The 27,009-nt window shown below is 39.0% G+C and overlaps 1 protein-coding gene across 50 annotated transcripts in view; it reads left to right on the forward strand.

The window, feature by feature from the left end:
• dst (dystonin) overlaps positions 1-27,009 on the forward strand; it is a 291,360-nt gene that overhangs the window by 134,849 nt on the left and 129,502 nt on the right. For 36 of the 50 annotated variants that reach the window (XM_073920444.1, XM_073920447.1, XM_073920445.1 and 33 more), the window contains 18 exons: positions 183-329; positions 526-741; positions 820-969; positions 3,049-3,282; positions 4,817-4,969; positions 6,372-6,605; positions 8,178-8,447; positions 10,667-11,215; positions 14,447-14,623; positions 17,076-17,199; positions 17,468-17,676; positions 18,327-18,644; positions 20,805-20,971; positions 22,999-23,155; positions 24,214-24,340; positions 24,469-24,525; positions 24,787-25,022; positions 25,299-25,428. In XM_073920444.1, coding sequence (XP_073776545.1) covers positions 183-329; positions 526-741; positions 820-969; positions 3,049-3,282; positions 4,817-4,969; positions 6,372-6,605; positions 8,178-8,447; positions 10,667-11,215; positions 14,447-14,623; positions 17,076-17,199; positions 17,468-17,676; positions 18,327-18,644; positions 20,805-20,971; positions 22,999-23,155; positions 24,214-24,340; positions 24,469-24,525; positions 24,787-25,022; positions 25,299-25,428 — 3,655 coding nt within the window. The remainder of the gene's footprint in view (positions 1-182; positions 330-525; positions 742-819; positions 970-3,048; positions 3,283-4,816; positions 4,970-6,371; positions 6,606-8,177; positions 8,448-10,666; positions 11,216-14,446; positions 14,624-17,075; positions 17,200-17,467; positions 17,677-18,326; positions 18,645-20,804; positions 20,972-22,998; positions 23,156-24,213; positions 24,341-24,468; positions 24,526-24,786; positions 25,023-25,298; positions 25,429-27,009) is intronic. The other 14 variants (XM_073920475.1, XM_073920476.1, XM_073920471.1 and 11 more) reach the window with 1 other exon arrangement.

Below are 27,009 nucleotides of genomic sequence, written 5' to 3' on the forward strand. Positions count from 1 at the left end.
CAAGTGTGGCCATATTAATCGTTACATTTTTCCCCATTAAGAACTATACGAGAGACATGTCTTTGTATTCTATAGTCTTTAGTTAGATGCTGATTTGCAAACCATTATCAACTCTGCTACCCCCAGTTGCATGTTGTGGATCTTTGGATAAAGGTGTAAAGTATATTGTGGTTTTTCTGCAGAGATATTCCACCCAGAATTACTTGGAATGTGTTGGGAAACTTCAGGATCATTTCGATACTCTAGAAGACATAAGAAGTGACTTGCTGACCAAGGGTCCAATAGCAGAAGACATTGAAGGATTGCATTGTCAGTTAGAGGAAATTCAGGTTTGTCATAACAAAGCCCATCTTCATTTACTAACCCCCCTCCCCTCCCCCGACCTATATTCAAGACACCTATGCTATTTGTGCAAGTTTGACCAGTGCTTTCTCTCTGCATGGTTATCTGTCTCTTATTCCTGTCATTCTTCTATACAATTTCTCTTTTTTATTCCCCAACTACTTCCACACACTGTGTTTCTAGTCTCTGGAAGCACAGATTGCTGCCCTCCCTGCCATGCTAACTGCAGATTTGATCATAGCAGAGCAGCTTCTGAATTCTGCTGATGATCTTACTCCCACACAAATCCACCAAGATCTGGCTGCGGTCTTTGTAGATTTACAGAATACTTTCACAGATGTTTGCCACTTATCAGCTGAGCGAAGTAATGCTATTCTACTAGCCATTGACAAAGTGAAGGTCAGTGAAGACTTACTAATGCTAGCAGAGACTATTGCTAATTATTGTACCTCACACATGTTCATTTATGGGTTACAGATCCAACTGGAAACTTCATATCAGGATTTGCTCAGCTCTCTTGAGAAGGTCTCAGCTTGTATTCGAGGTAGTTCTGAGATGATGTCTGAGCTTGATTTCATGGATGCTGATGACAGAGGACAGATTAAGAACAAGATTCAGCGAAATAAGGTAAGGTGTGTTACGTCACTGGAAAATATTGATGCTGTTGTCGTGAATACGAGGGATGTATCTGAAATCTGTACCAACTATTGAGTGCACTATTTGAGGGAGCAGTCATTTGTAGTGTTGTTTGAAATCATAGTAGACATGGTCTTAATCAATTACACGATGTGCTTCAATAACAAATGCACAACCCATGTATACTCAATGAGAGAGTTTCAGAGTTTGTGCTCCGAAATAATTTCTGTGTCTGACCACAAGATGATATCCACAGTGCAATGCAATGTTTTAAAATAAATAATTATTTAATTGTTTCATTAAATAGACCTTTTGCTAAGTCTTAAGTAACTATCACAGAATCTGACCAAAAAGTGTAAGATCTAATCCATCTTATGTTGCGATGGCACCAGATGTGGATGAAGCATGAAATGTGTGGGCCACCTCCCCGCAAGGGTTATGGATGGGGGCGCCAGGTGAAGAGCATGGGGGGATGTTGGGGGGCGCTGGCTGTGTCTAAATGTGGAGGGTGGCAGTGGCGAAAAGTTCCTAAAAAGCAGAGGTGGGGGTGATGAGTGGTGGAGGGGATCCCGAACTGAAGAGCAGGGTGGTGGAGGCAATTCCGAACTGAAGAGCAGGGGGGTGGAGGCAATTCCGAACTGAAGAGCAGGGTGGTGGAGGCAATTCCGAACTGAAGAGCAGGGGGGTGGTGGAGGCGATCCCGAACTAAAGAGCAGGGTGGTGGAGGGCGATTCCGAACTGAAGAGCAGGGGGTGGAGGCGATCCCGAACTGAAGAGCAGGGTGGTGGTGGAGAAGATCTCAAACTAAAGAGCAGGGGGGTGGTGGAGGCGATCCCGAACTGAAGAGCAGGGGGGTGGTGGAGGCGATCCCGAACTAAAGAGCAGGGTGGTGGAGGGAGATTCCGAACTGAAGAGCAGGGGGTGGAGGCGATCCCGAACTGAAGAGCAGGGTGGTGGAGGCAATTCCAAACTGAAGAGCAGGGGGGTGGTGGAGGTGATCTCGAACTAAAGAGCAGGGGGGTGGTGGAGGCGATCTCAACCTAAAGAGCAGGGGGGTGGTGGAGGCGATCTCAACCTAAAGAGCAGGGGGGTGGTGAAGGCGATCCCGAACTGAAAAGCAGGGTGGTGGAGGCGATTCCAAACTGAAGAGCAGGGGGGGGGGGGTGGGGTGCGGAGGCGATCTCGAACTAAAGAGCAAGGGGGTGGTGGAGGCGATCTCGAACTAAAGAGCAGGGGGGTGGTGGAGGCAATCCTGAACTGAAGAGCAGGGGGGTGGTGGAGGCGATCCCGAACTAAAGAGCAGGGGGGTGGTGGAGGCAAACCTGAACTGAAGAGCATTGTGGTGGAGGCGATTCTAAACTGAAAGGCAGGGGGGGCGGTGGGGCCTTCTCCGCTTGCCCTGCGGGACCGCATGTTAAGTCAATGCAAAGATACGAAAAGACCTCCCGTGGCATGATACGTGCTAATGAGGCAGCGTGAATGACGCGATTCACCAAAATGAGTTGAGCATTTTGCACGTTTGACACACTCAACACGAGTTTTGTATCGATTGAGTTGGAAAACCTGAACTTCAGCAGACATTAGTGCCGCGTTGACCAATCATGAGCTTGCTCTTGTAGGGAACTGATTATGACGTAGTGCCTGTTGTTGGTGTCTCGCGGGGAAATCCTCTTGTCGACACCAGACAACAGCTCATCAAACTGGGCTCGGCTCAGTCAGAAACACAGCTGAAAGCCTCCATCATCCAGGTATAGTTTCTGGAGGAGTTGGTGAACTCAGAGCTGGTGCATCTCTGAAAGGATCTAGTGGACTTAGACACGGCACCAAATGAATATATACGTTATTTTTCAGGCTTCCTAAAGCACATAAACACAGCCAATCTCTCAATAAATCCATGTTAGCCATTTAACAGCATCTCAGAGCTCCAATTAGCATCGTTTTTACTAGTGCAGGAAATAGTGAATAAGGGCACAGGGTGTGATTTCAAACACAACCAATGCTTTTTATTTACTGTGACAGAATATTGTGTTGTTTACCTTAAAGTGTGTTCTTTATTTTATCCTGATTCAGGACATTGAGAAGGACTTATCAGGAACCCGGCCGCTCCTGGATGCCACTGCTTTTGATATCCAAAGCTTCATTTCTGAGCACGCTCAGTTCCTGAGTCCTGCTCATAACAGAGACCTTCTCAGGACTCTCAGCAGCACACAGAGATCTTTCAAGGAGCTTTTGGACAAAGTGTTTATTCAGAGGCAAACTCTGGACGTCCAGTCTGAGATACTTGAGGATGAGACTCAGCGGCAGGTTTGGGAGAGATCACACTGAACACTGACATAGTCACATAACAAATGCATGAAGATACTTTGTTTGGATGAGTGATTTATTTATACTACGAGACTGTTGAATACTTGATTCTGATTGGCTGATGAGCATTCTGAGGTGTGTTTTTATTTTTAAGATAAATGCACAGATAAAGTAGTTCCGGCAGATATTGAGTGCATTAGTACTAAGGAGCTGTTGAATGCTTCATTCTGATTGGCTGATGAGCATTCTAAGGTGTGCCGTTATTTTCAGATAAATGCTCAGATAAAGTAGTTCCGGCAGGTTTTGAGCACATTTATACTAAGGAGATGTTGAATGCTTGAATCTGATTGGCTGATGAGCATTCTAAATTGTGCAGTTATTTTCAGATAAATGCACAGTTAAAGTAGATCTGACAGGTTTGGGAGCTGTTGAATGCTTGATTCTGATTGGCTGATGAGCATCTAAGGCCTACAGTTACTTTTTGAAAAACGCTCAGCTAGAGTAGTTCCGGCAGGTTTTGAGCGTATTTATACTAAGCAGCTGTTCAATGCTTGATTCTAATTGGCTGAAGGGCATTCTAAGGCGTACATTTATTTTCAAATAAACGCTCAGCTAAAGTAGTTCCAGAAGGTTTTTGAGCACATTTATAATTAGGAGCTGTTGAATTCTTGATTCTGACTGGCTGATGAGCATTTTAAGGTGTGCCGTTATTTTCAGCTTAATGCACAGGTAAAGTAGTTCCGGCAGAAATTGAGCGCATTAAAACTAAGGAGCTGTTGAATGCTTGATTCTGATTGGCTGATGAGCATTCTAAGCTTTGCTGTTATTTCTAGATAGACGCACAGATAAAGTAGATCCGGCAGGTTTAAGAGCTGTTAAATGCTTGATTCTGATTAGTTGTTAAACATTCTAAATTGTGCAGTTATTTTCAAATAAATGCACAGATAAAGTAGTTCCGGCAGGTTTTGAACGCATTTAAACTAAGGAGCTTTTGAATGCTTAATTCTGATTGGTTGATGAGCATTCTAAATGAACTTAACAAATTTAAGTAGATCGTACATAAAACAATTAAGTTGTCTTCCAGAAATCCCAAGAATTGTGTTGTTTCAGCTCATTTTAAACAAGTAGTTTGAACAAGCAGCAGGATAATTGTTTTGAGTGTATTCCTGAATGTATTGTTTGTGTGTATGAAGTTTAATCACATGACTTCTTACTATTTACAACACAGAAGATCCATGGCTTTATCACTGCCACCAACTCACCATCTGATCTTGTTTGCACTTTTCAGGCTGTCTGATCTCTTCATCTCTCACTACCAGTGGACTGAAGTTTTATTAAACATGGAAATGCTCTATCCAGCAGTAAATGCAGCACTAACCCTCCATTCTCTCTCCAAATCTCTTTGAACGGCTGGCATGTTTACAGCATACTCAGTCTCTACTAATGGTCTAGATCTCTCAGTATCGCTGTGATGTTGTGGTTTGCTGTGTCTCTGTGGAAGGGTTTGTTTAGTAACTCAGCGTTTGTGTGGCAGGCTGCTGTGGAGAAGCAGAGGGAGTTTTCAGAAAAGCTTCAGGAGCTGTTTGATGATTTAACACAGACTGAAAACCGACTCATTGGCCATCAGCAGCAGGCGGTCGGCGCCAAGACTGTCGGAGACCTTCAACAATACCAACAAGAGCATCAGGTATTCAACTATAACACTTCCTACTGGGGATGCACTGAATTCATTCACTCATTTTCTTTTAGCATAGTCCCTTTATTCATCTGGGGTCACCACAGCGGAATGAACCATCAACTTGTTCAGTATATGTTTTACACAGCGGATGCCCCTCCAGCCGCAACCCAGCACTGGAAAACATCCATACACTCTCTCATTCACACACACTCATACACTATGGCCAATTTAGTTCATCGATTCCCCTATAGCGCATGTGTTTGGACTGACTATGCTTGAACTGCTTGATCAAAGTAAGCACAGAGTAAACAGGGTGTTCGCAGGGGTCTTAAAAAGCCTTAAATTCACTCAAATATTGCATTGTAGGTATTAAATCATTTTTAAACGGGTCTTAATTTTCCTATTTACATGTGAAGCTTTCTAATTAGGGCAACACCCAATCACCAAAAAAAACAACACAAAAAATCTCAATAGAACCTTTAACAAAACTCTATTTTAAACTCCATTTACCAATATGGTTTAGTTGTGATTTTAATTATTATTAGGGATGCACTGAATTCTGAAAAAATATGAAAAGAGCTCAAAATATATATTTTAAAAATAAAAATAAACAATCCCCAAAACTACGCCATTCATTTGTGCTTATTTGCGCCCCAAAAATGAACATTTGTGCTGGATTGGTGATATGAAACCTTATTTTTTGGACTGTGTGACGTCACTCTTCACCCCACGTTGCTCAAAGAGTTTGTTTGTGCTCGAGTTTGTGCTCGTTTAGATTCTGCCATTAATCATTTTTGACATCGCACAGTCAAAAAGATAACATAATTAAGTTTATTGTAGTTTTTAAAGAGTTTTTGTCTTGTTTCTAGCTTAAATTTCTACAAATTTTTAAACCAAGAAGCTTTTTCTTGACAAGCGAAACATATGGTCTTGTTTTCAGAAATAATATGCCAAAATTAAGTGAGGTTTTCTTTAAAACAAGTAAAATAATCTGCCAATGGGATAAGTAAAATGATCTTATGACAAAAGGCAAAACTAGATTATTTTGCTTACCCCATTGTCAGATTATTTAGCTTTAATCTTAATGACTTTAATCTTTGAGCTTAAACGCTTAATTTTAACATATTTTGTTTTAAAACAAGACATTATATTTTACTTGTCTAGAAAATGCTTCTTAATTCAAGAATTTGTAGCTATTTGGACCAGAAACCAGACAAAAACTCTATAATAATATGCCAATTATTTCTGGAAACAAGACAATATATTTTGATTGTTTAGAAAATGTTTCTTGCTTTAAGAATTTTTAGATATTTACATTAGAAACGAGACAAAAACAAATGCATTTTTTGCAGCGAACTGTGTATCTTGTTTTTTGTATGTAACATTAACAGTATGCTTTTCCATCTCTCAGGCTCTACAGAAAGACCTGCAGGCCAATGCTAGCGCGCTCAGTGAAGTCATCAGCAGCACAAAGAAGTTTCTGGAGGAGAATCGCAGTAAACTGAACCCAGAGCAGATTTCAGCTCTTGAAAACAAGCTGGAGGAGCTGAAGAGTAAAGCCAATACGCTGAACCAGAGAGCTGAAGAGTCCAGGAAAGATCTGGAGAAGGTTTTGACCACCGCCATCAAGCAGGAGACTGAGAAGGTTGGGGGAAAACGCTATTCAAGCAGTGGTTAAATCATAGAGCTCCTCACATCATAAGCAAAAAATATACACAGCTGAAGAATGATTCGCCCTCCTCTAAATTTCTTCTTCAAATATTTCCCAAATGATGTTGAACAGATTCAGGAATTTTTCACAGTATTTCCTATAATATTTGTTCTTCTGGAGAAAGTCTTATTTGTTTTATTTCAGCTAGAAGAAAAGCAGTTTTAATTTATTTAAGATCATTTTAAGGTCAAAATTATTAAGCAATATTAGTCACAATGACTTGCCTAATTACCCTAACTTTACCCTAATTACCCTAGTGAAGCCTTTACATGTCACTTCAAGCTGAATACTAGTGTCTTGAAGAATATCTAGTCTAATATTATGTGCTGTCATCATGACAAAGAGAAAATAAATCAGATATTAGAATTGAGTTAAACCTATTATGTTTAGAAATGTGTTGAAAACATCTAAATTAAAATCAGATTAGTAATTATTAATTAATCAAATCATATACTGCAAAAAATGCTTTACTTAAAAAAACTTTTTGTCTTGTTTCTAGTACAAATATCTACACATTCTTAAATCAAGGAGCATTTTAATGTATCATTTCTGTAAACAAGAATGCTTCTTGATTTAAGAATTTTGAGATATTTGGACTAGAAACAAGACACAAAATCAAAAAGAAAAGCAGGTTTTTGCAGTATAGATGATGGTTAAATATTATATAAAATAAGATAAACATAATAAATAAATATTTATGTCCACCAGTCACATTTTAAGCAATGTAAATTAAGTTTATTTGTTAATAAGTTTCACCTCCTCATATGTTTCCATTAAGTCTCTGGAGAAAAGGAAGTTCTCAGATCAGTTTTAGGTGTTATATGTTCATTTTCTGTACGTTTCTTGAGACAAAGCTAGCGATTAATAGAGCGTGCACTCAGATAATTAATTTGTTCCCTCTTTTTAAGTAAATATTCTCCTACTATTTATTGATTTGTTCTTACGGTTTACTAGTCCATGCACACAATTTACTAATTCATTCCCTTTATTTACTGGAGTGTGTGCACTATTTATTAATTCAGTAATTTGTTTTAATAAACTGTGTGCTTGTTCTAGGTAAATCGTGTGCAACATCTTGAGTTACCATTTAAGCCTGTGTATTCAAGAATATTTCTATATCTCATTACCAACCCAATTAAAATCCCTCTGTCCATACCATGACCGAATATAGCAGAAGTGTGTTTTTGCGAATGCATACGCAGGCAGAAAGTACAGTATTCACTCAATCGTGTGCACAATTTGCCAAAGAACAAGGGCATAAATTAATATAGCACTTTTAAAATAACCATAAAATTAGTATATCCAGCACACAATTTACTTCAAACAAGCCAACGAAATTAGTAAAGTTAACATTTCATAGTTCAATAGTTCAAAATAATAAATCATTCCAGCTTATTTATTTAGTTTTTTTTTTTTTTTGCATGTCATGTGTGGGACATGTAGTGACTTTTTTATTGCATTCATTTTATTCCGGCTCTTAAAAGAGTATTTGTGTGGACTTCACAGGTAGCAGCTGTTGAACAACTTGAAGAAAGCAAAACCAAGATTGAAGGACTTCTGGGCTGGATCTCCAACATCGGGAAAGAGAAAGAAATGGGAGGAATGCAAAAAGAGAACGGAAACATGCCGGAGTTCACACCGATGAAGAGTATCATGGAAGAAGGAGATGATCCTAATGGAAATGCGCTGGATACTACCGACAACACAGGTCCACGTTCAGCTGAAAAACAAGACGGTAAAGCCCTGGATCTGGACCAGCAGTATAACCGAGTTCAAGTACGTCACTTAGTTTATATTTACAGTAAATAATATGGAGGGGGAAGAGTTAACGGGAGTGCACCCTTCACTGCCACACTGCAAATAATGCCTTTCTTACTAAGAGTTTTCGTCTTGTTTTTAGTCCAAATATCCAAACATTCTTAAATCAAGAAGGGTTTTGTTGACAAGTACAGAATATGGTCTTGTTTTCAGAAATATTATACCAAAATTGAGTGAGTTTTTCCTTAAAACAAGCAAAATAATCTTCCAATGACATAAGATTATTTCACTCACCCCAATGGCAGATTATTTTGCTATAAAGTGGGGAAAATAAGCGATGTCAGATGCAGTCCTAATGTTTATAAGAAAGTGTCTGGTGCATAAGGAGAGGAAAGGCGAGGCAAGTTTATTTCTATAGCACATTTCATACACAGTGGCAATTCAAGGTGCTTTACATAAACATGAATAAACAGGACAAGTTTAGGACATAAAATGCAGACAATAAAAAGTATTAAAAACAAATTAAAATGAGTTAAAATAGGTTATAAAAGAATGAAAAAGAAAACGAAAAACATAATAGTGCGATCTGTCGGACGCAGCACAGTGCTCATTCAGTAAAGGCACAGCTAAACAGATGTGTGTTCAGTCTTAATTTGAATGTGCCTAATGTTGGAGCACATCTGATCATTTCTGGAAGCTGATTCCAGCAGTGAGGGGCATAGTGGCTGAAGGCAGATTCACCCTGCTTTGACTGAACTCTTGGAACTTCTAGTTTATATGATCCTAATGATCTGAGTGATCTGTTAGGTTTGTATTCAATGAGCATATCTGTGATGTATTGAGCTCCTTGGCCATTTAGTGATTTATAGACCAGTAATAATACTTTAAAATCTATTCTGAATGTAACTGGCAGCCAGTGTAGAGACCTGAGGACAGGTGTGATGTGCTCTGATTTTCTGGTTCTGGTTAGAATTCTGGCTGCAGCGTTCTGGATGAGCTGCAAGTGTCTGACTGTCTTTTTGGGAAGGCCAGTGAGGAGTCCATTACAGTAATCCACCCTGCTGCTGATAAAAGCATGAACAAGTTTCTCCAAGTCTTCACTGGAAACAAAGCATCTGATTCCTGCAGTGTTTTTGAGATGATAGTATGCTGATTTACTGACTGCTTTGACATGACTACTGAAACTCAGATCTGACTCCAGAGTCACACCAAGATTCTTGACCTTATTTTTTGTTAAGGAGAGGAAAGAGTCTGTCTCTATAAGTGGTTTCTTCATCCCACTCACCTGCCTGAGGCACACTCAGAATTGTGCAATGCTTTCCCAGAAACTTAAGTAAGTTAAGAAATTAAGTTAAGAAATTAGGTTAGATTAGTAACTCTAGAAACTTAAGAATGTTAAGAAAGTAAGCTAAGTACTGTAACTTAAGTAAATAACATAAATAACTTAGGTCAAGTCATTTAAGTAACTTAAGTAAGCCAAGAAAGTATGTTAAGTTAGTAACTTAAATTAAGTAAGTAACTTAAGGAACTAAGTGAGTAACTCACTGTGTTTATAAGAAAGTGTTTGGTGCATAAGAAGTACTATAAATGTAATAATGCTACTCTCCTCACATGCTGTTTAGTAAGGAAGTGAGGCAACTGTAGAGTTTATAAGAAGGTGTCTGGTGCATAAGGAGAGGAAAGAGTGTGTCTCCTACAAGTGGTTTCTTCATCCCACTCACCTGCCTGAGGCACACTCAGAATTGCACAATGTTTTCCCAGTAGTGTAAGTAAGTTAAGAAATTAAGTTAGTAACTTAAGAAACTTAAGTAAGTTAAGAAAGTTAGTTTAGTATCTTAATTAAATAACACAAATATCTTAGGTTAAGCCATTTAAGTAACTTATGAAACGTATGTAAGCCAAGGAAGTAATTAAAGTTAGTAACTTAAGTAAGTTAAGTTAAGAAATTAAGTTAGGTTAGTAGCTTAAATAACTTAAGTAAGTAACTCACTGTGTGAAAGTGTCTGGTGCATAAGAAGTCCTATAAATTTAGAGATGCTACTTTGCTCACATACTATTGTACTATATACTATAGTGAGGCAACTGTAGAGTTTATAAGAAGCTATCTGGTGCATAAGGAGAGGAAAGAGTGGTTTCTCACACTCAGAATTGCACCATGCTTTCCCAGATACATGAAGTGTTTGTTAGACTAATTAACGAGGGGCACACTGACTCCTCAATCCTCCATTTCTCCTCAGGCGCATCATCAGGAGATCTTGTCCCAGCAGCAGGATTTAATCATCGCCACACAATCAGCACAAGCTCTACTGGACAAACAGGCTCAAGTGCTGTCGCCGGCTGAAAAAGACAAGCTCCAGCGGGATATTAAAGAGCTGAAGGGCCGCTACGAGTCCTCACTCACGCAGGCCGAGCAGCAGATGAAGCAGATCCAGGCGGTCCAGGAGGAGTTTCACAAGTTTAAGGCAGATTTCGATGAGTTCGAGACCTGGATCCAGCAGGCCGATGGGCAGATGGAGGAGCTCGGGACGTCTGCTGATAATCTGGACACTCTGAGGATTAACCTCCAGAGACAGAGGAGCTTCTCTGAGGATGTGATTTCTCATAAAGGAGACCTGCGCTTTATCAATATCTCCGGGCAGAAGGTGCTGGATGCAGCGAAGGCTTGTGATCGGGGGGAGTTTAACGGGTCGGATGGGCTGCCGGCGGTGGATATGTCCGGGACTTGTAATGCAGTGAGGGAAAAGCTGGACTCTGCTGGATCTCGCTATAAAGCCCTGCACACACAGGTAATGCTGCTGTTTTTTACCTTATTCAGTGGTGCAGCGGGTAAAGTGTAAATGATTTGCCTCTTTTTTATTTATTTTTCCAAATATTTCCCAAATGATGTTGAACAGATTCAGGAATTTTTCACAGTATTTCCTATAATATTTTTTCTTCTGCAGAAAGTCTTATTTGTTTTATTTCGGCTAAAATAAAAGCAGTTTTTAATTATTTTAAAGGCTTTTTAAGGTCAATATTATTAACTTCTTTAAGCAATATTAGTTGTGGATTGTCTCCAGAACAAACCCTCTTTATAAAATGCATAGCCTAATAACTAATTAATTAATTAGTGAGGGAAAAGCTGGACTCTGCTGGTTCTCACTATAAAGCCCTGCACACACAGGTAATGCTGCTGTTTTTCACCTTATTCAGTGGTGCAGCAGGAAAAAGTCTAAATTATTTGCCTCTTTTTTGTCTATTTTTCCAAATATTTTCCAAATCATGTTGAACAGATTCAGGAAATTTTCACAGTATTTCCTATAATATTTTTTCTTCTGGAGAAAGTCTTATTTGTTTTATTTCGGCTAGAATAAAATCAGTTTTAAATTTTTTAAAGCCATTTTAAGTTTAATATTATTATCCCCCTTAAGCAATATTAGTTTTGGATTGTCTACAGAGCAACCCATCTTTATACAATGACTTGCCTAATTACCAATTAACTAATTAGTGACAGAAAAAGCTGGTTCTCGCTTTAACCTTTACACACACAGGTAATGCTGCTGTTTTTCAGCTTATTCAGTGGTGCAGCAAGAAAAAGTCTAAATTATTTGCCTCTTTTTTATTTATTTTTCCAAATATTTCCCAAATCATGTTGAACAGATTTAGGAATTTTTCACAGTATTTCCTATAATATTTTTTCTTCTGCAGAAAGTCTTATTTGTTTTATTTCGGCTAAAATAAAAGCAGTTTTTAATTATTTTAAAGGCTTTTTAAGGTCAATATTATTAGCCCCTTTAAGCAATATTGGTTGTGGATTGTCTCCAGAACAAACCATCTTTATAAAATGCTTAGCCTAATAACTAATTAATTAATTAGTGAGAGGAAAGCTGGACTCTGCTGGATCTCGCTATAAAGCCCTGCACACACAGGTAATGCTGCTGTTTTTCACTTTATTCAGTGGTGCAGCGGGGAAAAAGTCTAAATTATTTGCCTCTTTTTTATCTATTTTTCCAAATATTTTCCAAATGATGTTGAACAGATTCAGGAAATTTTCACAGTATTTCCTATAATATTTTTTCTTCTGCAGAAAGTCTTATTTGTTTTATTTCAGCTTGAATAATCAGTTTTTAATTTTTTAAAGCCATTATAAGTTCAATATTATTATCCCCCTTAAGCAATATTAGTTTTGGATTGTCTACAGAGCAACCCATCTTTATACAATGACTTACCTAATTACCAATTAATTAATTTGTGATAGAAAAAGCTGGTTCTCGCTATAACCTCTACACACACAGGTAATGCTGCTGTTTTTCAGCTTATTCAATGGACCGTGTCCAATTCAGCTTATTCAATGCAGCGAGTAAAATAAGTTTTGAACACGACACATCACTATTTTTTCTAGTAAATATATTTCTAAAGTGAGCTGCCCACTTGAAAGGATAGATATTACAGGTAATGCTGCTCTTCTTTACATTTATCACAGCTAGAATGTTATGATGCACATGTGAAAAAGTTTGTGCACCCTATTTCATTTAATGTTTTATTTTATGTCTTATTATTAAAACTATGTGGTTATTTGCAAGCTCAAATTGGGAAGATAAAACCTCATCATAGGACTCGAACACCATGGGGTTGTTTATTTAACCACAACAAGGCCAAGATAGGAATGACAAATTAAAGACTTTGATTCAGAAGCCTGCAGATTCATTTATAGCTGTCATGACGTGAAGTTTGTGTGAACTGGAAGTTGCTGAGACTTTTATTTCAGTATGTTGATGTATTTCCGACTGAAATGGAATCTTGAGACACTTTTAATGTCCTAATATGAAGAAATTAAATTTTCACATGTACTGTGTTTTTCATATACTTCCTGTATGTCCAGTAGCATTTCATGATTTACAGTTTATTGTTGCCAACTTTATCACTATGAAATAATGATGTCAAAAAGATTAACTTTATATGACCATTTACAACAATCTGACCAATCACAACCGACTAGGCCATCCAACTAAGTGTTTGAGACACAGTTAGAAAATAGCTTTATATAGCATAAAATTTAATTTAAATACTACAAATAGTTGCATTATTGAAATGTATGTTTTATATATTTTTTATTTTATGTATATTATGTATTGTTTGTAATAATCAATCTTTTTTTTTTTTTTTTACAATTTTGTGTGAATTAGTTAAAAACGTGCTTTATGCAATATTATTTTCTATCTTTTACAGTCTTTGGACAAAATCAGCCAATTAAATGTTTTCTAATTTGTTTGTTCAGGTCATCTGGTGAACATTTCAGTTTCATCACATTGCAAAATAACGAAAATGCCAGTGTTTTTTTTTTTCACAAATCTACTCTAAAAATAAAGTAAGATATTACATTTTAACTTATGCATTTTTTGTATATCAAGTTATTTTAGTGACACCATATATTTGCATTTACTACAGTACACACATGAATAGTTCTAGATGTGAAATGCAGCACTTTATAAATACCACCAACAGAGGGCAGCATTTGTCTCTGAATGCTTCTGATTCTGCAAACATTCGACTCATGTTCAGCTCTTACAGTTGAAGTCAGAATTATTCCAATCTTCAATTATTTCCCAAATGATGTTGAACAGATTCAGGAATTTTCCACAGTATTTCCTCTAATATTTTATTTTATTTCTTTTTTGTTTTATTTCTGCTAGAATAAAAGCAGTTCTTAATTTTAAAGCCATTTTAAGCTCAATATTATTCGCCCCTTAAGCAATAATAGTGTTGGATTGTCTCCAGAACAAACCACTGTTATACAATGACTTGCCTAATTACCCTAACGTTACCCTAATTACCCTAGTGAAGCCTTTAAATGTCACTTTAAGCTGAATAATAAATTAAAATTAAAATAAATCAGTTGTTATAAATGAGTTATTAAAAATATTATGATTAGAAATATGTTGAAAATATACAGGATGGCTAATAATTCTGACATCAGCTGTGTATTATGGCATTAATTGAAATTGTTTAAAAACTGCATGTGTTGTCATTGGTTTCAGTGTAATCAGCTTGGCAGTAACCTGAGGGACGTGGTGGAGAAGTTCGGGAGGTATGAAGATGCGAGTGTTGCTCTGGTGAAATGGCTGGACGTTTCAGAGGAAGAGTCCAGAAAACATCAGTCTGAGCCCATCGCTGGAGACCCTCAGAGCCTGCAGAGGCAGCTGGAGGAGACCAAGGCATGAACACACACTGATCACTTCACACACACTCGGCAGGGCTTATATAAACACTCACCAGAGAGATTTCTCAGGTTAAAGTCTGCATGAACCGAAAGCTGTGACCTGTTTATATATATATATATATATATATATATATATATATATATATATATATATATATATATATATATATATATATATATATATATATATATATATATATATATATATATATATATATATATATATATATATATATAGATGAAGTCAGAACTATTAGCCCCCCTGAATTATTAGACTGCTTGTTTATTTTTTCCCCGATTTCTGTTTATTGGAGAGCAGATTTCTTCAACACATTTCTAATCATAATAGTTTTAATAAATCATTTCTAATAACTGATTTATTTTATCTTTGCTATGATGACAACATAATATTACACTTGATATTCTTCAAGACACTTCTATACAGCTTAAAGTGACATTTAAATGCTTCACTAGGTTAATTAGATTAGCTAGGCATGTTAGGGTAATTAGGCAAGTTATTGTATGATGATGGTTTGTTCTGTTGATTATCGAGAAAAAATATAGCTTAAAGGGGCTAATAATATTGTCCCTAAAATGGTGTTTAAAAAACTAAAAACTTATTTTATTCTAGCCGAAATGAAACAAATAAGACTTTTTCCAGAAGAAAAAATATTATCAGACATACTGTGAAAATTTCCTTGCTCTGTTAAACATCATTTTGAAAATATTTTAAAAAGAAGAAAAAAAATTGAAAGGGGGGCTAATAATTCTGACTTAAACTGTATGTGTGTATATATATATATATATACAGGGTTTTACATTAACACCCGCTAACCCGTCAAATGCGGGTAGATTTCAGCTTTGGCGGGTTAGACAGACAATCCCACTGGTTGATAATAATTTTTAAATTGAGGTTTTCCTAAAAGCAGGCCTGATGCTTGTAAGAGCTCAAAATTAGTCTTTTTGTAAGCAGCACCGTTTGCTTTCACTTTGAACAGTTTATTAAATGGCCTAAAGTTAACCGTGAGCATGTGATCATCCTTTCATTATCACACACGGTATGTTTCACCTGCTTTCATTTGCTTACGGTTTTATTTGCTTTCATTTTTCTTAAAATGGTTTAATTATCGTTTTTTACAATATTGCTTTAATGGGAGATGAACTCTCCATTTATGTGTAGTTAACTGGTGATGTGAGAGATCTTTAGCCAGGACAGATTACTGTGCATAGTTTTGATACATGACAGTAGTTACTTTTTAAAAGTCAATTGCTTTTCTTTCTTTTTTAAGAAATGTTTTGTTAAATAAAAAGTATAGTATACAGCTATGTTTTGCTTGTTTTGACACATAAAAAATTTGTGGCTAAGAAATAATTATTGTTTAGTGTGGTTATAGAGATGAATTTGGTAAATCGTTAATTTTGAGCTCTAAAAAAAAGTCATGTGAATAAAAACTAATTGCAGTATAACACTATGAAACCATGACACATTTGCTCATGCTCATGAATGAGGACGCATGTGGACATAACACAAGATTTAAATCAAGTAATTTTAGGATGTCAACGTCAAATTTATGCATATAAAATATATTTTCCCAACAACAAAATTGTGGCTAGTGAAAATGCAAAGTGGCTAGTAACACTGGAAAACTACTAGCCACAGTGGCCGATGATTAAAAAAAGTTAATGTAAAGCCCTGTATATATATATATATATATATATATATATATATATATATATATATAGTGGAATATTAAATGAGAAAGCACTGGGCGTGGTTTGTTTTTCCTTCTGCAAGCTGATTGGCTGCAGTAAAGTAGGCGTTTCTTTCAGAAAGATGAGGAAAAGAGTTTGGGGAGAGTTTTACAACAGACTCCTCCTCCTTATCATTTCCGTTTGATGTTAAAACTGACAGCTTGAGGGGCGTGGTTAAGTATGTTAGCCACTCCCAAAACCTCAGACAGACCTAATCTGAGAATTTACCTGAAAACAAACAGGACGTAATCATGGGGGATCTGGACCAGGTGTGTGAGTGAAGTGCATGATGGCATTTGTAGTTCAATAAAGTGGCAGATTTGTAGTTCTTCAGCGATCTGCACAGGCTGGGTCGCTGGTGATTGAGACATTATTATTATAAAATGAACAGTTACAGTCATGATTTTAGTTGTTGTAGCAAAAGTGGATGCAGAAGCAGACAATGCTAATCACACTTAAATAGATTACATTTCCCATGATGCACTCAACCTCATTCGGTGAGTTCAGATACACAGAGGAATGTGTTCATAATCCATTACTGTTCACTAGGGATGCATACTGTATGTCCTTATGCTGAACCATTCACCTGTCTTGACTTATTGAGGTGGATTTCATACACATATCGCTGCTGTTGTGGTCAGTGCATTGTCTGGACTCTCATTAGTGTGTTGTATTCATGGTTTGCTGTGCTGTAGAGTCTTCAGGGTCAGACGGCGGTGCGTCAGTCAGCAGTGGAGATGCTGAGGAGAAACGCTGATGCTCTGATCAGTGCAGACGGAGACCTGCTGTCCAATCCAGACCACATCCAGGAGACTGTGGGTGAGTCCACTGAAACCACACAAACATAACTAATCATGAACTGTACAGCACTGATTAACCATTCAACATTTACGAATGCATTATTAACATCCAAATCCATGCTTGCTAACATGAGTTAACACGATCTAATAATGAACGACTGTATTTTAACATGAACAACTACTGTAAAGTTTGTTTTTTAACGTATTAACGTATGACATTAACTAATGCAACCTCATTGCAAAGCCTTCAAGCAACCCGTGACCTGTGAGCGCTGCTGTGTTTGCAGACGACATCTCGGAGCGCTTTGCTAACCTGTGTAAGAGTGTGAGCGGCCGCAGTGAGAGGCTGCAGGTGACTCTGACGCGCTCGCTCAGTGTTCAGGACGGCCTGGACGAGATGCTGAGCTGGATGGAGAAGGTGGAGGAGAGCCTGCAGGAGACGCCGGCCGTGGCCCTCGACTCTAGATCCATCGCAGATGCCCTCAGCAAAGAGACAGTGCGTGACCATTCACCCCTCATCCAAAAGAATCCACTTAAAGATGTTGTTAGCCTTCATGTGAAGTTTTAATGTCATTTAAGCGTTGACATTTTTGTTTTCCCTGCTAAAAACATCCAGCTTAAACTAGCCTAGGCTGGTTGGCTGGTTTTAGCTGGTTGACCAGGCTGGTTTCAGAGGGGTTTTGGCCACTTCCAGGCTGGTTTCCAGCCATTTCCAGCCTGGTCTTAGCTGGTCAGGCTGGAAAATGACCAGCTACATCCAGGTAAAACCAACTTGACCAACCTGTTTTAAGCTGGACATAGCTGGTTTTGGCTGGGCTCCCAGCCTGGCTAGGCTTGTCAAGCTGGTTTTAGCTGGATTTAGCTGGTCATTTTCCAGCCTGGCCAGCTAAGACCAGGCTGGAAATGGCTGGAAACCAGCCTGGAAGTGGCCAAAACCCCTCTAAAACCAGCCTGGTTGACCAGCTAAAACCAGCCAACCAGCCTAGGCTGGTTTAAGCTGGATTTTTTCAGCAAGGTTGTTTTGGAGAAAAGCTTTGCTGGATTACTAAATAAAGTTACAACTGCTAAGATCAATTTCATTAGTCCATAAATATCTGAAACCTACTAAAACCGTTGAGTTCATAACTAGACAACATTGTGTGTCAGGCTCTGGAGCAGGACATGATCAGCCGGCAGAGCAGCGTCTCCGCCATGCAGCTGAAGGTGAAGGCGTTTGTGGAGAGCGCAGACCCAGCCGCCGCTGCTCTCCTGCAGACCCGGATGGAGGCTTTGAGCCAGCGCTTCACCGACGCCTCTGAACGGCACAAACTGAAGCTGAAGCGGATGGAGGAGCTGAAGCTGAAGGTGGAGGAGTTCGAGAAGACATCCGAGGAGCTGCAGCAGTTTGTGTTGAAGAGCTCGCAGGCTCTCACAGAGACAGACGGAGCCCAGAGGAACATCGCTGAACTCTCACAGCTCGTACAGGTGAAGTAGTATGTGTGCATGAATTGCAGGGGGGTATTGGTGGGGTTAATCGTTTTGATTAACACTTGATCCCTCCTGAAGGATGTCAAAGCAAGATCTGGGAAGTGGTCAGCCCTTTAAAACTGAGAAATAGTTCGGCCTGATCTGTATTTTAAAGGGCACATGATTTAATATTAGTATTATTGTTTTTCTGAGTGTGCCAGTTTAGGTTCAGTTCAACACACAGTTCAAAAGTGTTATTTGGGGGCGTGTACACAGTTTGCTGTTTTAGGGGCGTGTAGCTTCACATGAAAATTAGTTTCAAATTCCCGCCCAACGTATCAAGGGGGCGGAGCCAAGAGCTCGCCCGCTCTGTGTTTGGGAACAAGCAGGCAGACAGAGACGCTGCATGAGAAGATGAGCATTCAGCCTCGGCCACAGACCAAGCAGAGAGTACACAATCATTCGTGTCTTTGTATAGTTTCTCAGCAAACTGTGTGCGAGTTTAAAGTGCCGAGCTTGTACACAGACTAATAACCACGCGCACTTAATTAACTTTGACTGAGGCACCGGATGACCCACTTAGAGTCGCTACACGGCACACCAGACACGGACATTCGCATGTTCAGATGGCACTCTGGTAGAGATCAGCGCGGGACTAAATATTGAATCCTGCCAGGTTCTAGCACAAATCCGACCGCTCCCGCTTATATTCAGCATGTGTCGTCCCGCTGCCCGACTCGCCCTGTTTTCTACCCGCCACGCCCGTTTCACACTAACGAGTGGGGGGAGAACAAAATCGAAAACCACCCAGCTATACAGAGTCCAGACAGCCTATAACAAGCTGTCTGTATAAACACACACACATAAGCGCGCTCTTTCTCTCTCTCTCTCTCTCTCTCTCTCTCTCTCTGACACACACACACACACACACAGCAACAAAGAGACACTACGTGAGGCAAAGGCGACTTCTGTGACCTCGAGAAATGCAAACGGCTGAAGTTTAAGGTTGACGCAATGAAAAGTACACGTTTGCAAACCTACCGAATGCTGATCTTGTCTTGAGCCCGAATGAGCCTTACATCTCAAAATAGAGCAAGGGTGTTCCTCTAGCGACACCGCTGTGACTCGCACGCTGAAAATGGCAGACGTGAAACAACAAACTGAGGATATGGTGACACGCGCCTGTCAATCAATATTGGTGGGCGGGGGGACGCACTCCTACGTAAAGTTGCGGTTGATCTAAAAACCGCTCCTATTGGTCCACCATTTTTATGTTGTTAAATTGAAAAAAAGTACTGTGTGTTTATATCACCCCAATACTTATACACATATCTGTCCAGACAACTTGAAAAGTAGATTTTTCACCATAGGTGCCCTTTAAATAGTAATGTTAATCATTAACATAATATATAATATCAATATTTATCTGACTACCCCTATAATGGTTCATTCCATTGTGAATGCAATCAGTCTATGCGAGAAAATAATCATTGAACAGTCTGAAAGCGGCAGATCTAGAGCACCGATAGACATTGTAAGTGTTTTACAAGACTTGTGCTTGTTTCTACATACAGTACATCCTAAAAGAAAAGTCATATTAGATGCATAGCTTGTATAGTTTGACCTAAAGTAAGCTGAAATATCTAATCAGAGGATACTGTAGGTCAGATTACATTAAATATCTCACAAATATTACATTCAGAAATGTAAACATTCATTTATTTTCTTGTCGGCTTAGTCCCTTTATTAATCCGGGGTTTGCCACAGCGGAATGAACCGCCAACTTATCCAGCAAGTTTTTACGCAGTGGATGCCCTTCCAGCCGCAACCCATCTCTGGGAATCATCCACACACACATTCACACACACACTCATACACTACTGACAATTTAGCCTACCCAATTCACCTGTACCACATGTCTTTGGACTGTGGGGGAAACCGGAGCACCCGGAGGAAACCCACGCGAACGCAGAGAGAACATGCAAACTCCAGAAATGTAAACATGTCTAATAAAATAATATATATCAGGCTTCGGTATCTAACATAATAATAAAGGCTAAGAACTATTATTAAACTAAAGGGTTTTTTGTTTATGTTGAACCCCGATAGCTCGTCTGTGTGCCTTTATTATAATCCATGAATGTCTCTCGTTGAGGTTGTAACAGTGTTTGTTTGTAGGACACGAGCGCGGAGTTATCTCAGCATGTGAAGGACGTGGAGACTCTGCACAAACTCTCAGAAGAGCTCAGTAAACTCGGTCCTGAAGGAAGTGCAGATCTTCTCCAGAACAAGATGAAGAACATCTCTGACAACTTCAACGCTCTCAAGGAGACACTGACAGAGAAGTATGACGTCATTAAAACAGAGCACATAGCATAACATCTACACTTAAAGGAATAGTTTGTTCAAAACTGAACATTTAGGCTGCTTTCACACCTACACTTTTGTTTCGGAACTTGTCTCGTTTGCCAAGTTAGCGCGGTTCGTTTGGCATATGTGAACAGGGCAATCGCGATCTGTTCCACGCCAAAGTAATCGCTCTGAGATCGCTTGAATGAGGTGGTCTCGGCTCGATTGAAACGAACCCTGGAGCTGTTTGACTGCAGTAAGAAAGCGATCCGATCCGAGCGCGGTTATATCACAGTGTTTTATGGATATGTAATAGGCATACGGCTATATGAAGAGAGATTTATAAGTAGGGCGGGAAGTTTTGCGAGTCTCCGGATGCCCGCAAACGAGTGATGATCTCCCGGTAATCTCGCGTCTCCCTCCTGGTCCTCAAATAGGCATCGTCGCGCACCCTTCTCACCCCTCCCCACCGCATCTCTCCTCAGACACGTCGCGCGCGCACCCTGTCAATCACCACTAAACCACCACCTCTCCTGACAGCTGAGCGGGACGCTGCAAAATAAACCCTGACACTCTGACCAATGTGAGGAGAGTTTACTCGCACGTGACTTGTTTTAGCTCTTTTGGTCCGATTAGAAACTTTGCAGTGTGAAAGCGAACCGCTCCAAGAGCAAAGAGCAACAATGTAACAATTGTAATCTCTGTTTCGCAACAACTGAATCGATTCACAGGTGTGAACGCACCCTTACTCATTTGCTCTCCCTTAAGTGGTCTCAAGGTTTGAGGAATGCTGGAAACCTGTAACCATTGACTTCGTTTGTAGGGAAAACAAATTGTAGGTGAATCATGGATACAGGTTTCCAACATTTTTCAAAATATCTTCTTTTATGTGCAACTGAAGAAACTCAAACAGGTTTGGGATGAGTAAATGGTGAGTAAATGATGACACGATTTTCATTTTTGGGTGAACCGTCCCTTAAACAAAAACATTGTAATCTAATATTCCAGTGTGTCCTAATCATTTTTTTTTGTCTTGGTTTGTGTATTTCCCTGCTTTTTAATTGCATTAAAGCTGAAAACAAACAAAAAAAAATACTACCAAAATTGAACGAATTTTTTTTCTGTTAAACACAAAAGGAGATGTTTTGAAGAATATCCATGGGTGTCAATGGCTGTTTTTTTGCAGCATTCCTCAAGCAACTAAGCTTCTTTTGTGTCCAACAGAAGGAAGAAGCTCAAGTTTTTTGGGTGAATAAATAAGTTTGACTGAATAAATGAAACTTTAAGAGAATGTTTGATTAGCTAGGACTGTTTAAGACAACATAGGCTCATTCTGAAAGCGTAGCCCTGTGTACATTTCTGCAGAACGCAAATTATGTAGCCAGAGGCTTTAAAACTGCAGTATGATGCCGTTCCTTTACGCCAGGCGTGGCCAACCCTGTTCCTGGAGAGCCACCTTCCTCAGAGTTCAGTTGCTACCCATATCAAACACACCTGAACCAATTAATTAGGACTTGAACACCACGTGATAACTACAGGCAGGTGTGTTTGAACTGGGTTGCAACTGAAATCTGCAAGAAGGTGGCTCTCCAGGTTGGCCACCCCTGCTTTGCGCACTACCAGCTGACCGCTTACCTTCATAGGGATGGGTTTAGTGTTGTTACCAGTGGGGAGATTGGTCAGTCAGTCTGTCAGTCAGTCGACAGCGGCCTCTGGTGGATTTACATGAGAACAGCAGGCATGAATGGCACTCGTGAGTGAAATTTGAGATCTGAAAAAGCGTTCACAGCGGCCTCTGGTGGATTCGTGAAAACAAAAACTGCAAAAAACGTAGCTCCTGGGACGTATTTGATGCTCTCCGGAAATGTATATAGGGATACATATCAATAATGAGCCTAGGTTGGTTAAAGAATATGCTCTAATGAAACAATATTATAATCAATATAGCGTTAGTTCTGCATGTGTCCAGAAGTGGAGCTGTTTACTGAAGCTCTGTGTGTGTGTGTGTGATTGTGTGTTGCAGAATGGCGGAGGTCTCGTCATGTCAGAATCAGCTGCAGGAGTTCAGAGCGGCTGCAGGAGTGTTAATGAAGTGGCTAGAGGAGACAAAAGAGCGAGTGCCAACACTTCAGCCCAACTGCAGTGAACAGGGCCTGAGAACTGACCTGAAAACGGTCAACGTGAGTCCTGCTGTTCACTCTTACACTACGATAATAAATCATTCAGCATTACACAATGAAAATAAATGCACAGAAGATCTAAAACAGCAATGAAATAACAGGAATACTTCAGTTTCACTATTAACTAGTGCTTTATTACCTGCTCATTGTTATGTATTAGTACTTAGGATCTTATTCTACATTCCTTATTCTACCCAATACCTAAACCCAACTACTTCTGTGTTATCTATCGACCCTCAATTTGTATTTTAATATTAGTACCAGGTCTTGGAAATGTTAAGATTTATACCAAATCTATGGATTTTTTTTTTTGATTAAAAAAAAAAAAAAAAAAATATATATATATATATATATATATATATATATATATATATATATATATATATATATATATATATATATATATAAAAAAATTTTTTTCATTTATTTCTTTTTTTTTTTTCATTTATCAAAAAAAAAAATCCATAGATTTGGTATAATTTTTTTTTGATAAATGAAAAAAAAATAAATAAATGAAAAAAAAAATATATATATATAATATAAAATAAAATATTAAAATATAAAATTATATATATATATAAGAAAAAAAACATATATATATATAATATAATATATATATATATATATATATATATATATATATATATATATATATATATATATATATATATTTTATTATTTTTTTTTTTTCTTTCTTGCAGTTCCCATAATTTTTTTCATCAAATATAAGATGCAAAAATTTTTATACATAACTTTTAAAAAAACCAAATCAAGCACAAATTTTCTTTTTAATGCGAATATATAGATATGGCTTAGTACAGTATTGTACGATGCGAATATATAGATATGGCTTAGTACAGTATTGTACGATACAGGTCAGTACGGGTCACTTTTATCAGGCTTGCGTTTCCACTGCATAAAGGATACCAAGGGTGCGACAAAGTCTCTACTGTTAAACAGAAATTGGGAAATATACAGGAGGGCGAATAATTAAGACTGCAACTGTATGTTGTAGAGTTCTTAAAAGACATTTGCTGGTCTTTTCCTTCTGTCTGCAGGACTTGCTGGACGCCTGGACCTCCAAATCTCCCGCGGTCCAGGATATAAATAGCAAGGGATCTGCTCTGTGTAGCCTAATCAGTGTTTTGACATCGCCAGCCAAAGCCAAGATACATCACAACTCAGGTATTGCCACGGCGTATTTTAAGATTGGAGCGAAACATTCATCACACGTCTGTGTTCTGCATGATCACTCATTCAGTCCGTCTCTGGAGAATGCAAACAGACGGGATATCGGTGTTTTTTTTCTGTAGGATCGGTTGTCAGCAATGGTTCTGGTCCAGGAAATCATGCCTTTCTGACAAACCAAGGTGAAAGTTCATGCTAATGATGGATTAGTTTTGGGTTTACTTCAAGGGGGTGTTCATAAGACTGTCATGACGTCTTTATAATCATAATCAGCTTGCTTATGACAGCTGCTATTAAGTGTGATATTTTACAGTGCATGATTATAAAGGGCTTATAAACACCCCTTCAGGTAAAGTGTTACCAATATTAGTAACAACAGCATTTTAAGCTGTAAGCTTTGACTAATTTAGTGACCGCTGTGTATCTGTTGTTGTATTATGTAGAGCTGATGACGGTCCAGCAGAACGTGTCCTGCATTAATAAGGATTATGATCATCTCGGGGAGCTGCTGAAGAGCCGGTCTTCAGACTTTAATGCTTTGCTGAAGAAATTTGAGGGTGTTTGTGAACAGGCCGAGTCTCTGCGTCAGTGGATGGAGGATGCAAAGAAGACGGCGGCATCCTGGAGGAGACACCCATCTGGGAACGACTCGGTCAAATCACAGCTGGAGCAGCAGAAGGTAAAGAAAACCTATTAATATGTATACATTTTAGTTAGTACGAGTACTGTTTGCTTTCTAGATATGTATAAGTGAGCATGTGCAGATTAATGTGATAAATTCACATTTAGAAGATATAAAACTGATGCAAACATGTAAAGCTTGTAGCTTGCCGCTTCCGCCTAAATAAATCGACGGTTTTATTCATGTCACCTCATACTTGAGTTACTCATCAAACCTTCATATAATCATCTCTATAACAGTCCTGAAGCAGCTGATTATTGCGTCTGTCTGCAGGTCTTTGAAGAGAACATGAAGCAAAAGCAGGATCAGCTCCAGCAGCTGAGGGAGAATCTCCAGCGCTTGATCCAGGAGAACCCGGACTCACCCGACGCACAAAAGTGGAAGCACATGCTGGCACAGATAGGTATGCATCCATCCATCACATCCAAAGGCATTCATCTGTTTTATCTGCGGTGTGGACGGACAGACGGATGGCCAGGTGCAAAAAACACACACTCATCTCCTGCACAACTGTGAACTGAAATCTGGCCCATATATATATATATATATATATATATATTTATATATATGCTCAATACTTTCCTTGGCAGCAATTACAGCCTCAAATCTTTCTGAATATGATGCCACAAGCTCTGCACACCAGTCTTTGGGAATTTTGGCCTGTTTCTCTTTGCAGTATCTCTCAAGCTCTATCAGGTTGGATGGGAAGCGCCGGTGTACAGCCATTTTCAGATCTCTCCAGAGATGTTCAATAGGCTTTAGGTCTGGGCTCTGGCTGGGCCACTCAAGGGCATTCACCGAGTTGTTGTTGTGAAGCCACTCCGTTGATATGTTGGCGGTGTGCTTTGGGTCGTTGTCCTGCTGGAAGATGAACCATCGCCTCAGTCTGAGGTCAAGAGCACTCTTGTGCAGGTCTTCATTCAGGATGTCTCTGTACATCGCTGCATTTGTCTTTCCCTCTATCCTGACTAGTCTTCCAGTTCCTGCTGCTGAAACACATCCCCACAGCATGATGCCAACACCACCATGCTTCACTGTAGGGATGCTGTTAGCCTGCTGATGAGCACCGCCTGCTGTTCTCCAAACGTAACGCCTGGCGTTCACTCCAGAGTTCAGTTTGAGTCTCATCAGAGCAGAGAGTTTAGTTTCTGATGCTCTGAGAGTCCTTCAGATGGCAAACTCCAGGCGGGGAGTGTCTTCCGTCTGGCCTCTCTACCATACAGATGCCTGATTGGTGGATTGCTGTACAGATGGTTGTCCTTCTCTAAGGTTCTCCTCTCTCCACAGAAGAACGCTGGATCTCAGACAGAGTGACCATCGGGTTATTGATCACCTCCCTGACTAAGGCCCTTTTCCCCAATCACTCAGCTTAGATGGCCGGCCAGCTCTAGGAAGAGTCCTGGTGGTCAAACATCTTCCACTTACGGATGATGGAGGCCGCTGTGCTCATTGGAACTTTCAGAGCAGCAGAAATGTTTCTGTAAGCTTCCCCAGCCTTGTGCCTCCAGACAATCCTGTCTCGGAGATCTACAGACAGTTCCTTTGTCTTCATGCTTGGTTTGTGCTTTGACATGCACTGTCAACCCTGGGCCCTTATATAGACAGGTGTAGCCTTTTCAGATCATGTCCAATCAGCTGAACTGAGCACAGGTGAACTCCAATGAAGCTGCTGAAACATCTCCAGAATGATCAGTGGAGACAGAATGTATCTGAGCTCAGTTTAGAGTTTCACGCACTGTATATATATAGAAAACTAAAAACTAAATAGAAATGTTTTTCTAAAATATAAAGCTATAATAAAACCATGCTAAACTACAATGAACATCTCTGAAATGCAAAACAAATTCAAAAACGGTATTGAAATAAAAAAAACTAATAAAAACAAATGTCACTATAAAATATTGCATTATTCTTATATTATATAATTAATATGATAATTTTTGCATATGTTACTATTATGTTACTATATGTAATGATCTTGACC

This window comes from Danio rerio, chromosome 13, assembly GCF_049306965.1.
Source record: "Danio rerio strain Tuebingen ecotype United States chromosome 13, GRCz12tu, whole genome shotgun sequence".
Lineage (NCBI taxonomy): Eukaryota > Metazoa > Chordata > Actinopteri > Cypriniformes > Danionidae > Danio > Danio rerio.